Source organism: Myotis brandtii, unplaced genomic scaffold (assembly GCF_000412655.1).
Source record: "Myotis brandtii unplaced genomic scaffold, ASM41265v1 scaffold1579, whole genome shotgun sequence".
NCBI classification, from domain to species: domain Eukaryota; kingdom Metazoa; phylum Chordata; class Mammalia; order Chiroptera; family Vespertilionidae; genus Myotis; species Myotis brandtii.
Genome location: NW_005355750.1, coordinates 262,073 through 273,990, shown reverse-complemented (window position 1 = coordinate 273,990; position 11,918 = coordinate 262,073). Strand labels below are relative to the sequence as shown.

Here is an 11,918-nt window from a genome sequence, read left to right as displayed (position 1 = left end):
GTATGCTTTTCTCTTTCCTTCTAGTTGTAGAATTTCCACTCAGCCAGCCTTCCTGTGGTTCTGGATGATGTCCATTCTGTCTTTTAGTTGTATTTTTGAAGTGGTTGTGCGAGGCAGCAATCTCTGGTGTTTACCTATGCCGCCATCTTGGTTTCCCCTATTTTGTATTTTAATTGTGGTGATGGTTATTACAGATAAGGATGCTGTGAACATGAATGTACATGCTTTTTTGAAGACAAAAATTTTCATTTGTTGTTAGTAAATATTTAGTAACATGGTAAGTGTAAGTGTTCTGGTTCCTATTGCTGCAAAATAACAATTTTCCCTAAACGTTAGCAGTTTAAAACTCTTTTTTATTTTGCTCATGATTTCCTGACCAAGGAATTAAGGAAGGGCTTAGTGTGGCAGTTCTCTCATGAGGTTTCAGGGGCTGATGTCATCTGAAGACTCAGTTGGGCTGAGAATCCAGGATGGCTCAAGAACATTGCTGGCAGCTGGGTCAGCTGGTTAGTGGACCAGAGCACCTGCATATCCTGTATAATAAAAGCATAGTGGGCAAATTGTCCCCTCGACCTGGAGTTGTCTGGGAGTTCAACCAAGGGGTGGGGTTGGCCAGGGGAAGGGAGGGAGGCCCTGACCGGCAGCCAGCAGCCACTAGGTACCCCACCAGTGCACAAGTTTTGTTCACAGGGCCTCTAGTGATAGTATCTGCAGCATGTAATCTCAACATGTAAACTCTCTCTAAAGCAAATTTCCTAAGCTAATTTTGGGGAGGCTGCATGACATTTTTGACCAGGTGTTGAAAGACAAGTGGTTACTTTCACTGCATACTATTACTTACATGCAATTCAAGAAGGTCAACCCAGATTCCAGGTGTTGAACATTTAATAGAATATACATATGTTGAACACCTGAAATTTATACAATGTTATTACCAATGTTACCCTAATAAACAATGAAAAACAGGAAATTTTGGCATTGTCAGAAGCAGAACTCTCCACAAACAGGGTGAGTTTGTAATATTATGGTAATATTACTTTACAGCTTTCATCTCAGACCCCATTCACTGGGTTATTGTTTAGTTTAAATCAGTTTCCTGCTCCTCGACCCCACTAACCCTCTGACCACTGCTGTTTCTGTAGGAAACCAGACCCAGGTGCTGCCCCAGTGTGACTCCATGTCTGCACCAGCAGGCTCTGCAGCCTCAGAGGAGAGCCCTGCCAGCTGCTCAGGTGAGGGCTCCACCAAGACCAGAACACCCTCCTCTTTCCCTGTGTAAATACCCCATTGGCCTGACTCTCTCTCCTCAGACAGGGGACAGCTCCGCCTGGTGGACGGGGGCGGTCCCTGTGCCGGCAGAGTGGAGATCCTTCACCAGGGCTCCTGGGGCACCATCTGTGATGACAGCTGGGACCTGAACGATGCCCAGGTGGTGTGCAGACAGCTGGGCTGTGGAGAGGCCCTCAACGCCACGGTCTCTGCTCACTTCGGGGAAGGATCAGGCCAGATCTGGCTGGATGACGTGAGCTGCACAGGAAAGGAGTCCCACGTGTGGAAGTGCCCTTCCCGGGGCTGGGGACAGCACGACTGCTGGCACAAGGAGGACGCGGGGGTCATCTGCTCAGGTCTCACTGCACATTGTCCATAGGCTGGGGGGAGAGGGGAGGGTCTCGAGGATCGGAGTCTGAGCCCTGAGACGTGTTGCTGAAAGGGCCCCAGAGTCTGTCTTACTGGCAGGTATGGAGATTGGTGCTTTCATTTCCTCCTGCACCAGCTGAGGCTCTGGTCCTTCCTTCTCAGCAATATCCCTGACAAAGCCATTTCTTTTCTTTTCTTTTTAAAAAAAATATATTTTATTGATTTTTTTACAGAGAGGAAGGGAGAGGGATAGAGAGTTAGAAACATCGATGAGAGAGAAACATTGATCAGCTGCCTCCTGCACACCCACTACTGGGGATGTGCCCACAACCAAGGTACATGCCCTTGACTGGAATCGAACCTGGGACCCTTGATTCCGCAGGCCGACGCTCTATCCACTGAGCCAAACCAGTTAGGGCCAAAGCCATTTCTTACAGAGTTTCCATTAAAAGCGGGGCTCACTCTTCAGTTGCCTATGGTAGTAAAATCTTGAGATCCTACTGATATTGTAATGAATTACCATATACTTAGTGTTTTAAAACCACCCCAATTTATTACCTTATAGTTCTGTGTGTTTGAAGTCCGACCGGAGTCTCACTGGGCTGACACTGAGGTGTCAACAGGACTGCATTCTTTCCGGAGGCTCCAGAGAAGATTTCTTTTCCCTGCCTTTTCTAGTTTCTAAAGAAGGTGCACACTCCTTGATTCCTACTTCCCTTTCTTTTTCTTCAAACAAACAATGTTGCCTCCCTCTGACCATTCTTTCCTACTCACATTTCCCTCTGACCTGAAGCTGGGAAAGTTTATTTGTTTTTTAGGAGAGTGAGTCTACTGGTAAGGATGTGATTAGACTAGGCTCACCTGGTTAGTCCATGATATCCCAAATTAATCTCACCATTCAACGTCCTTATCTTAATAGTAACTATACAGTCCCTTTCACCATGTTAGGAAACATATTCACAGGTTCCAGAGGGGAGGATGTAGGAATTTGGGGTCTGTTATTCTGTCTACCGCCCACTCTCCACACTTCCTTTCACATACTCTGTCAGAGGTTTGTCAGGAAGCGGCATTCAGCTTGTCCTCCCTGCGGAAGGCCCAGGTTGGTGATCCTCTCTCCACTACATCATTGAAGTAGAGATAGGCAGACACAAATGGACAAAGTCAGGGAAAAGGGACACAGAGTTCTATCTTGCCACTTAGGGGCGTCTCCTCAGCAGTCAGCGACAAGTGTTCACAAGCTCTGGGAGAGAGCACTGAGTGGCATGCTCACTGTGCCCTGTTTCCCCTCTTCCACTTTCAGAGTTCCTGGCCCTCAGGATGGTGAGTGAGGACCAGGAGTGTGCTGGGTGGCTGGAAGTTTTCTACAACGGGACCTGGGGCAGTGTCTGCTACAGCCCCATGGAAGCCATGACCTTGTCCACGATCTGCAGACACCTTGGCTGTGGGGACAGTGGGACCCTGGACTCTTCTGTTGATTTTAGGGAAGGTTCTAGACCCCGGTGGGTAGATGGAATCCGGTGTCGGAAAACTGATACCTCTCTCTGGCAATGTCCTTCTGACCCTTGGAAATACAGTTCATGCCTTCCAAGAGATGAAGCTTATATCACGTGTGCAGGTGAATTACTGTCTGTTTCTATGTGTCCGTGCCACCCCTGTAAGATATAGTTAGTGAGACTTTATGTTTTCAAATCTAAGGGATGATTGTAAGATGAGTCTACAAAATAAAGTTGGATGAAGATGATTTAATGCATATGTTGTAATCTTGTTTCAAAGGAAAAAATAAGAAAATCCATGTTCACAGCAATTTAAGTGAAAAATATCAGGAAGATTGGAAAAAAAAACTTGTAGGGAGCACAAATAATATTCTGATAAACTTTCTAAGGAATTGCTAAAAAATTAGGAGTGGTTAAAAGATCTGCATAATACCTTGAAGTAGGTAAGGGACAGAGCAGTGAATCAATCTTGACGGCTTTGTCTCTTAAACTCATGGTATTTTACTCTGAAATGCATCTATACCACTTAGACTACTTTTCAAGTCAGTCTGTTGGTCTATAGTAATTGAGTGCCTGAAGGTACAAATTTATACTATAGGTAAGAGGACAGAGAAGAGAAAAAATATGTAGTCACTGCTCTCATAGAACTTACAATCCAGCGCTGAAAACTCTTATGAGGCAGAAATTTCAAGTGTCATGAAGCATGAGAAAGTGGTTGGAAATGTGTAATTTGGGCCAAAGATGAGATCATATTTAGATGGAGACTTATAGGAAGAGTAAGAATTTCTTTTAAAAAATATTTTTATTGATTTCAGAGAGGAAAGGAGAGGGAGATAGAGATAGAAACCTCAATGGCGAGAGAGAATATTGATGGGCTGCCTCCTGCACGCCCCCTACTGGAGATTGAGCCTGCAACCTGAGCATGTGCCCTTGACTGGAATCAAACCCAGGACCCTCCAGTCCTCAGGCCAATGCTCTATCCACTGAGCCAAACCAGCTAGGGCAAGAGTTTCCTAAAGGAAGAGAGTCAAAAGATCATTTTGGTTAGTGTAAATACTGAGTAGGGATAGGTCATGATATATTTGAGGTACCGAGAATATTCCATCCTGGGCAGAGCAGAAAGAGAGCAAAGGAGAGGAATACAGGATTAGCCTGGAATGGTGAGCAGAGCAAAGACCTCTGCTAGGGAGGACCCAATAAAACAATCCTGTTAAAGAGGAATTTGTATTACTTCTTGGCTGCCACAACATGGAGACCTGCTGGGAGGTTAGTGACCTCAGGTCCCCATATCTCACACTGAAAAATAGATAAGTTTAGAATCTGCTGTATAATTTCCCTTTAAAAAGTAGAAGTGGAACATTGAATACAAATTACTTCTGTGGTTCTGGACTTATTTGTTTTTAATATTCACTATTTATTACCACAATTCATGAATATTAATTTGTATTTCTTTTATTATCTTACTGATCAGCAAGAACTTAAGTGAGTTATATTTCACTGGATTTTATTCATTGATCCAGTCATTCAACAAATGTTGATCAAGCTCCTATACCTACTATTTATAGAAGATCATCAATGTATACTCATTGAATGAATGCATATAATGTGCCAGACACTGTCTTAATAGCAGAAACACAGAGGTGAATAAGATATGCAAGGTTCTTCCTCTAGGGGAGCTTTCATTTAGGTGTATGTGGTTTGTGTGTGTGTGTGTGTGTGTGTGTGTGTGTGTGTGTATGTGTGTGTCTGTGTCTGTATTTGTTGTGGTATGTGGAGAGTGATAAACAAGTAAGTAGATAAAGTAATTTTGGCTGGTGATAGAAGCTAGGATCCAGTGAATGTCTCAGTAACTCAGCCTATTAGATTAAAAAAAGGCCTGTGTTTTCCCTTGTCATTGGACTGAACCAAGGACCTTAAATAATCTTGTTGTGGGGCAAGACCATGTCCAGCTGTTCCTGATCCAGTGCTTTCCCATTGTCTACTTTGCAGGAAGAAGATCCAAGAGCTGTCCCTCTACTGCCCCCTGCACAGGTACATCAGCCCCTCCCACCTTCCCTGTTGGCTCCCAGAACCTCCTTCCTTTCCACCAGAGGCAGTGACAGGAGGTGGTGCTGCCTTTTCAGACAAAGACAAGGTCCGACTCAGGGATGGAGACACCAAGTGCTCAGGGCGAGTGGAGGTTTGGCACAATGGCTCCTGGGGCACAGTGTGTGATGACTCCTGGAGCCTGGCAGAGGCTGAGGTGGTGTGTCAGCAGCTGGGCTGTGGCTCTGCCCTGGAAGCCCTGCAGGAGGCAACATTTGGTCCAGGACATGGGCCCATCTGGCTGGATGAGGTGCAGTGCAGGGGCAGGGAGTCCTCCCTGTGGGCCTGTGCTGCGAAGCCCTGGGGGCAGAGCAACTGCAAGCATGAAGAGGATGCTGGCGTGAGGTGCTCTGGTGAGTGGAGGAGCGTGGGTCCGGCTCTGGTTGAGCTGGGGTAGGGGTGGGACAATGGGCTGGGCTGGAATAAGATGGGGAGTTTGTATTTAGAAAGTATCTAGGTTCTGCAGTCCTAGATCTAGGAGACGGGTGCTAGGAGGACTCAGTATTGATATCAATAACTGAGGGGTGATTTCAGGGCTCAGGTGGGAAAAATGGGTTAACTCGTGTTCTGGCCAATTTCTGCACTCCAAACTCCTGTTTGTCTCTCTAGGTGAAAGAACAACATTGCCCACCACTACAGCAGGTACAGTGTCACCATCCATTCATGGGGGAGAATGTTCAAATTCCTGGGACATGTCCTGAGGAATCTCTGACAGAATTAGCCAACTCAGGAAAGGAAATCCTGAGGAACAACTGGATGGTAGGGAAGTATCAAGGTATTTTCATTGGAGAAACTTCCCCCCTTTTTTTGTTCACCGTGCCAGAAGTTTCTCATGCCCTCAGGCCATCGGAGGCTGGCTCTTATGTTGAGAATGTAAGGACTTTTTTTCACCTGCTCATGAGTATTGCTCCTCAGCAGCTATGCTAGGTTGTTTGATGCTCTGATCTGGTGAAGCCCAAGAGAAGGGGTTGAAGCTGTGCCCTGGCCTTTAGAGGTTGTTGTAGCCCCGGAGATCCCTGATGATCCCCAGCATTCCTTTGGACCACAGTGGAGGGGGAGTTGAATTTATCTTAGGACATGGCCTGGGGGAGTGCCCACCAGGGTCACAGTCAATCCCATTATGTTGAAAGCTGAGACTTCACTGTTCTGAGCTCTCTGGAAATGCTGTCATAAGTGAGTTTCCCTGCACATATGTCCTTCTTGATATTCTCTTGGCTTTGTTCTTTCTAGGGACCAGATCTGGCCCAAGTCCTGTACCTGGCATCTTCTCCCTGCCTGGGACCCTTTGCCTCATCTTAGGGGCCCTTCTCTTCCTGGTCCTCATCATCCTGGCGATTCAGCTGTACAGAGGGAGAGTGGAGCACAGAGGTGGGTAATATGGAAAATGTATGGAGGCAGGAAATGGGGCCAGGTGTGACAAGGGGAAAATTGGGCAAGGTATCTGTTCTTACCCCATTGGTTTGCAAAATCCATGTGCCCCATGTTAGCCTCTAAGGGCAGAATATATAGAAGTTCTTAAGAATGGGATGTGGCCTGGCTGCTGTGGCTCAGTGGTTGACTGTTGATCTATGAACTAGGAGGTCACAGTTCGATTCCCAGTTGGGGCACATGCCCAGGTTGCGGGCTCGATCCCCAGTAGCAGGTGTGCAGGAGGAGGCTGATCAATGATTCTCTCTCATCATTTATGTTTCTATCTCTCTCTCCCTCTCCCTTTCTCACTGAAATAAATAAATAAATAAATAAATAAATAAATAAATATATATTAAAAAAAGAATAGGGTGTGAGCACTCATAATCGTGGCTTTTTATGTGAGACACAAAGGGTAAAAGCTGAGCTTTGGATACAGGGTCAGACAAAGGTAAAAGGTGCAGACCTGGTGCATGGGTATAAGACTATATAGGGCAGCCGTTCTCAACCTGTGGGTCGCAACCCCTTTGGCGGTTGAACGACCCTTTCACAGGGGTTGCCGAAGACCCTGCATATCAGATATTTACATTATGATTCATAACAGTAGCAACATTACAGTTATGAAGTAGCAACGAAAATAATTTTATGGTTGGGTCACAACATGAGGAACTGTATTTAAAGGGCCAGAAGGTTGAGAACCACTGATATAGGGCTCCTGGAAGCTGTGAGGTTTTTTCCATGTGTGAGCATCGGGGATAATGAAGGTGTCTCAGGTGGCAATCTCTGATCTGCTGGTGGTTTTCTCAGCCTTGTCCAATTTAGAATATGCTCTTGATGAAGCCATGTATGAGGAAATTGATTATCGGGCATTGCCGAAGAAAGAAGCTCTACTGAGCAGCCCAGGTGAGTATCCCTGCCTTGCCCTCCTGGGACCTCTACTTTTCAGCCACCTGCTGGCTATGGTCCAGGTCTTCTCAGCATCTGCAGACCCCACATGTACCCCAGGCTCACAGAGGCAGGATGAGCCTCTCCAGAGCTCCTGGGAGCTCTACCCTTCCCTTGACTCCATAAGAGCCATGCTAGCCCCAGCATTTCTTCTCAGCCTTACTGTGGAGCCTATGGGTGTGGGAAGGGTTGTTTGCCCCAACCTGCACGGCTAGGGTTCAGGATCTGAAGGAGGGGCCGATGCACAAATGAAAATACTATATAAGAAGTATGAATTTAGAAGGCATGGGGGGCTGGGTGGAGACCTCTCTTTTGGAGAGACACACTGAAACCTGGCCTTATCCGCTTTTTAGATACACATCTTGCCCTCAGTAAAGCACGGCAAACAGGTAGCAGACAGACCATCTCTAAGGGCAATAATGATCAGTAAAGATCAGTAAGGTCCAGTAAACATTTACTTTGAGGCTATTAGGTCAGGAAATTGCTTTGAGCCACTACAATCTGAACAGAGCAATGATGCTTGACATTAGCCCTGCTAATCGACCAAGGTCCATCTGCCTTCCGAGTTCCTTGGCGCTCTCTCATGAGAGTATCGGTAGTGAATGGCTTCCCGCAGTTGTTTTTTTGTTTGTTTGTTTTTGTGATTTTTTTCCTCCACAGTAGGGTTTCTGTCAGATGACTCAGTGAAAAAAAAATGCTATATTACACCAGAGATGGTGAGAAAAGTGACTATAAATATGTTCTAGGTAGTTGAGGTAGATCTGTCTTGGCTGGATAGTGGGGGCAGAAGAATTTCCCTCAGAGATGAGAGCTAAGGGAAATAGTTTTTCTTTGACTAAGATTAGAGGGGTCGCTTCCTCTTCTCTGGTGGCTTTGAAATGCTTCATGTTGGGGCCAGGCTCTCGGTGTCCAGAACCAACCTCATTCAGCCACAGCAGGCACAAATTGTTTTTTAAAAAATAACATCTGGAAAGTATGATCTGATAAAATATTTTAGTAATGCTTTTTGGTATAAGAGTTCTTTGAAAATATGAAGTTTTAATCAAGGAATATTGAAATATTTGGATAACTTTCTGGTTTATTGGCCCATAAAAATGAAATATATGGCCTTAGAAAAGACCTGTTAAATCATGGGGCGAATGGTGCCTCTGATTAGCAACCACCAGAATCTCTGGGTCAGAAAGGATTCTAGGCATTACCTAAATCAGTGATGGCGAACCTTTTGAGCTCGGCGTGTCAGCATTTTGAAAAACCCTAACTTAACTCTGGTGCCGTGTCACATATAGAATTTTTTTGATATTTGCAACCATAGTAAAACAAAGATTTATATTTTTGAAATTTATTTTCTATATTTAAATGCCATTTAACAAAGAAAAATCAACCAAAAAAATGAGTTCGCGTGTCACCTCTGACACGCGTGTCATAGGTTCGCCATCACTGACCTAAATCAATCCATTTACTGTGGTTTCACCTGACCCCCTTGTCTGCCCTTAGAGCCCTCAGCTCAGAGGACTGATGCCTTTAGCGAGATTTACGATGATGCTGAAGAGGTACCAGTGCCCCAGGCTCCTTCTGCCTCCCAGATGAATGAGTGGGAAGTGTCCTTAGAGGAGAATGGAGTGAGAATTTTTCAGATAGGTGAGTGGGATTACTTGATCCCTATCATATTTTGTCTCTGGCCTGGAAAGGATGAATTTGGTCTCTTCAATGCCCATTCTTATTGTAGATTCAAAATTTGGATGACCTAATATGTTTGATAGCATTACTTAGACCAGTGGTCGACAAACTGCGGCTCGCGAGCCACATGAGGCTGTTTGGCCCCTTGAGTGTGGCTCTTCCACAAAATACCACGTGTGGGTGCGCATGTAACAGTGCGATTGAAACTTCGTGGCCCATGCTCAGAAGTCAGTATTTTGTGGAAGAGCCACACTCAAGGGGCCAAAGAGCCGCATGTGGCTCGCGAGCTGCAGTTTGCTGACCACTGAAGACCATATTCATTTCTTTAATGCTTTTAGATTCCTTGGGAGGGAGGAAGCACTCTGTAGTCTTTTTATCTGTGTTTTCATCACTTTATCCTCAATGCGACTGCATTAAGGCTTGCAGATTAATTGAACATATTTACCAAATCCAAAAATGGAACAACTGTTCTTTTAAAATTTTTGTGTTGTCTTATACATAAAAGGCAGTAAGGGATTTAAAAAAATATTGCAATATTGGAATTTGTGAGACATTTTGATAATTTAAGATGTGCTATGATCATATATGTTAGCCCTAACAAGGTCTATGATATATGGTGACCTTAAACATTAAAGCCACTGTGGTGGATTATAGACTCAGAATTTGTAGGCAGCCAAGGCCTAATCCTCTCTAGACATTTAATGGCCAAATGAAGATACTTATTCTCCAGAGAAGAGTGTCCATCTGAGGGTTCAAGTGATTCCATGGGGCAACTGTGAAGGAATTCTGTGATTGTTTTTGTTGGCATCTGGGAACATAAATCAAGGCCAGCAAGAGAAGACTTGGATTTTCAGTGAAGAACTGAGATTTCTCCAGATATGGTCTCCTTCTCCTTGTGAATGCAGAGCTGGAAATTGTGAAAGAAGCTTTCACATTTTGTCATGTAATTCTCACCATTCTTGGGTCATCTCCCTGTTCAGTGTGTAAGCCAGGGAAAAGGTCTTTAGAGAGTGCATGTCCTGGTCACAGATCTCCTGTGATCCAGGGTTTCCCAGATAAGCTGTGGCCCAGAGACCCACATGGACTGGATCCTGATAGGACAGCCCTGGTACACCTTTGCTGAAACTAATATTAAATAGTCGGAGCCTACTTGAGCATTAATAGGTCCCCAGAGATGCTTTCTTATTACCATTTACTAGACTTACTTCTACTTTGGGGCACTGTCCTGTGCCTCTATCACAGTTCTAATTAAACTTCTCTTTACTGTTGCAGGCTCCTCTCTGAACTTCCCTGAAGGGGCAGCTCATCCTAGGAAAGAAGATAGTCCCTGGCTGCTCCAGGGGGGAGAAGAGGATCCTGAGTATGACGACGCTGAACTAAGTGCTGTTGGAACATCTACAGTAGCTTTCCATGCTGTTGTGTTAAAAAAGAGATGAGGCCTCAGATAGTCTGTCTCTATTCCAGCAGGGTAGTACTGACCTATAATTATATTATATTATATGGAAATTGCTCAAAATTAACTATTCTGAATAGAGCACTTTTTGCTTTGTTGATAAATTAGCAAGTTTGATCTAATTGCTCTTAGAGGAGTGGTCCTCAATCAGTTTCCCTATGAAGATATTGGGAACTGACCTGTTTATTCATCTCCCCCACAAACTACTCATGGCATTAACTTTGCCCAGGCTCATGGGTGCTCAGGTCATTCTTGCTTAGACAAGGGACTCTAAAGTTGGTCCACACTCACACCCTCATTCCTAGCAAGATGAACTCATAAAAAAATCCTGAACATTCATGTATGCTCTTTGCTGAGATGTCACATCATCTGTTTTTCAACAATTTCCAGAAACCAGACTTGGGTGTGAATTTCAAAGTTGAGGGTGAGAGGCTGGCTAGTAAGAGAGAATGAGTAAAGCTTTCCTTACTCTGTCCAAACTTTTACGGAACAATTAAAAATGTAATTTTATATAACTGTTTCTTCTTTTTTCACCTCTAATTTCCTAAGCTGCTTTTCATTTATTACTCAAGCTCATACAGTCTCCTTACTTTTTCCTCATGTCTAGTTGGTTATGAAATCCTTTTAAATTCAGATTTTCCTCTCCATTCCTTTCTCATATTTATTTAGGACATTGCCATTTATTGTCTGTTTAATCATAAAGCCTTCTAATCAAATTATATCAACTCATCTCTTTTTATTGCAAGTTGATGGAGGAGAAATTGGCACTCACCCACAGACCTGCATCCAGTAGGCAAGAAAACAAGGAAGAGGAGACCTAGTCAGAGGAAACCCAGAAGGAATACAGACAGAAAAAACAAGAACTTTTGGCTACATGAGTTTTGCAGATTGGATGAAGGGATCTGACATGATTAAACTAATAGAAAAATAATTTCAGACCAGTGGGCTTCTCTGAAAATATATTGCTTTAAGGTTGCTTTGATCTGGTGACTATTTAAAATACACATGTGGCTTTGCTGTGATTCTTGAGTAAAGAGATATTCTGCAGCAGTGGCCAAATAAAGATTACATCTTCAAAACTCCACCACAATAAATGTGTGGAGAGGTTGATGAACTAATATAAGAACTAATGTAAGAAGTGAGCTGATCCCACCTAACTACTTAACTGGTGGTTATGGATGCCGTCTGGGGCCAGGGGGACGGGTGGGGGGGGAGGAGGG

General features: G+C 44.4%; 1 protein-coding gene across 1 annotated transcript in view; it reads left to right on the top strand.

The window, feature by feature from the left end:
- LOC102261050 (antigen WC1.1-like) overlaps positions 1–11,213 on the top strand; it is a 39,157-nt gene extending 27,944 nt beyond the window's left edge. The window contains exons 5-14 of the mRNA XM_014536243.1: positions 1,143–1,232; positions 1,311–1,625; positions 2,939–3,253; positions 5,121–5,162; positions 5,255–5,569; positions 5,826–5,858; positions 6,447–6,584; positions 7,431–7,526; positions 9,063–9,206; positions 10,518–11,213. Of these exons, the coding sequence (XP_014391729.1) occupies positions 1,143–1,232; positions 1,311–1,625; positions 2,939–3,253; positions 5,121–5,162; positions 5,255–5,569; positions 5,826–5,858; positions 6,447–6,584; positions 7,431–7,526; positions 9,063–9,206; positions 10,518–10,681 (1,652 nt within the window). The 3' untranslated portion in view covers positions 10,682–11,213. The remainder of the gene's footprint in view (positions 1–1,142; positions 1,233–1,310; positions 1,626–2,938; positions 3,254–5,120; positions 5,163–5,254; positions 5,570–5,825; positions 5,859–6,446; positions 6,585–7,430; positions 7,527–9,062; positions 9,207–10,517) is intronic.
- The last annotated feature ends 705 nt before the right edge of the window (positions 11,214–11,918 follow it).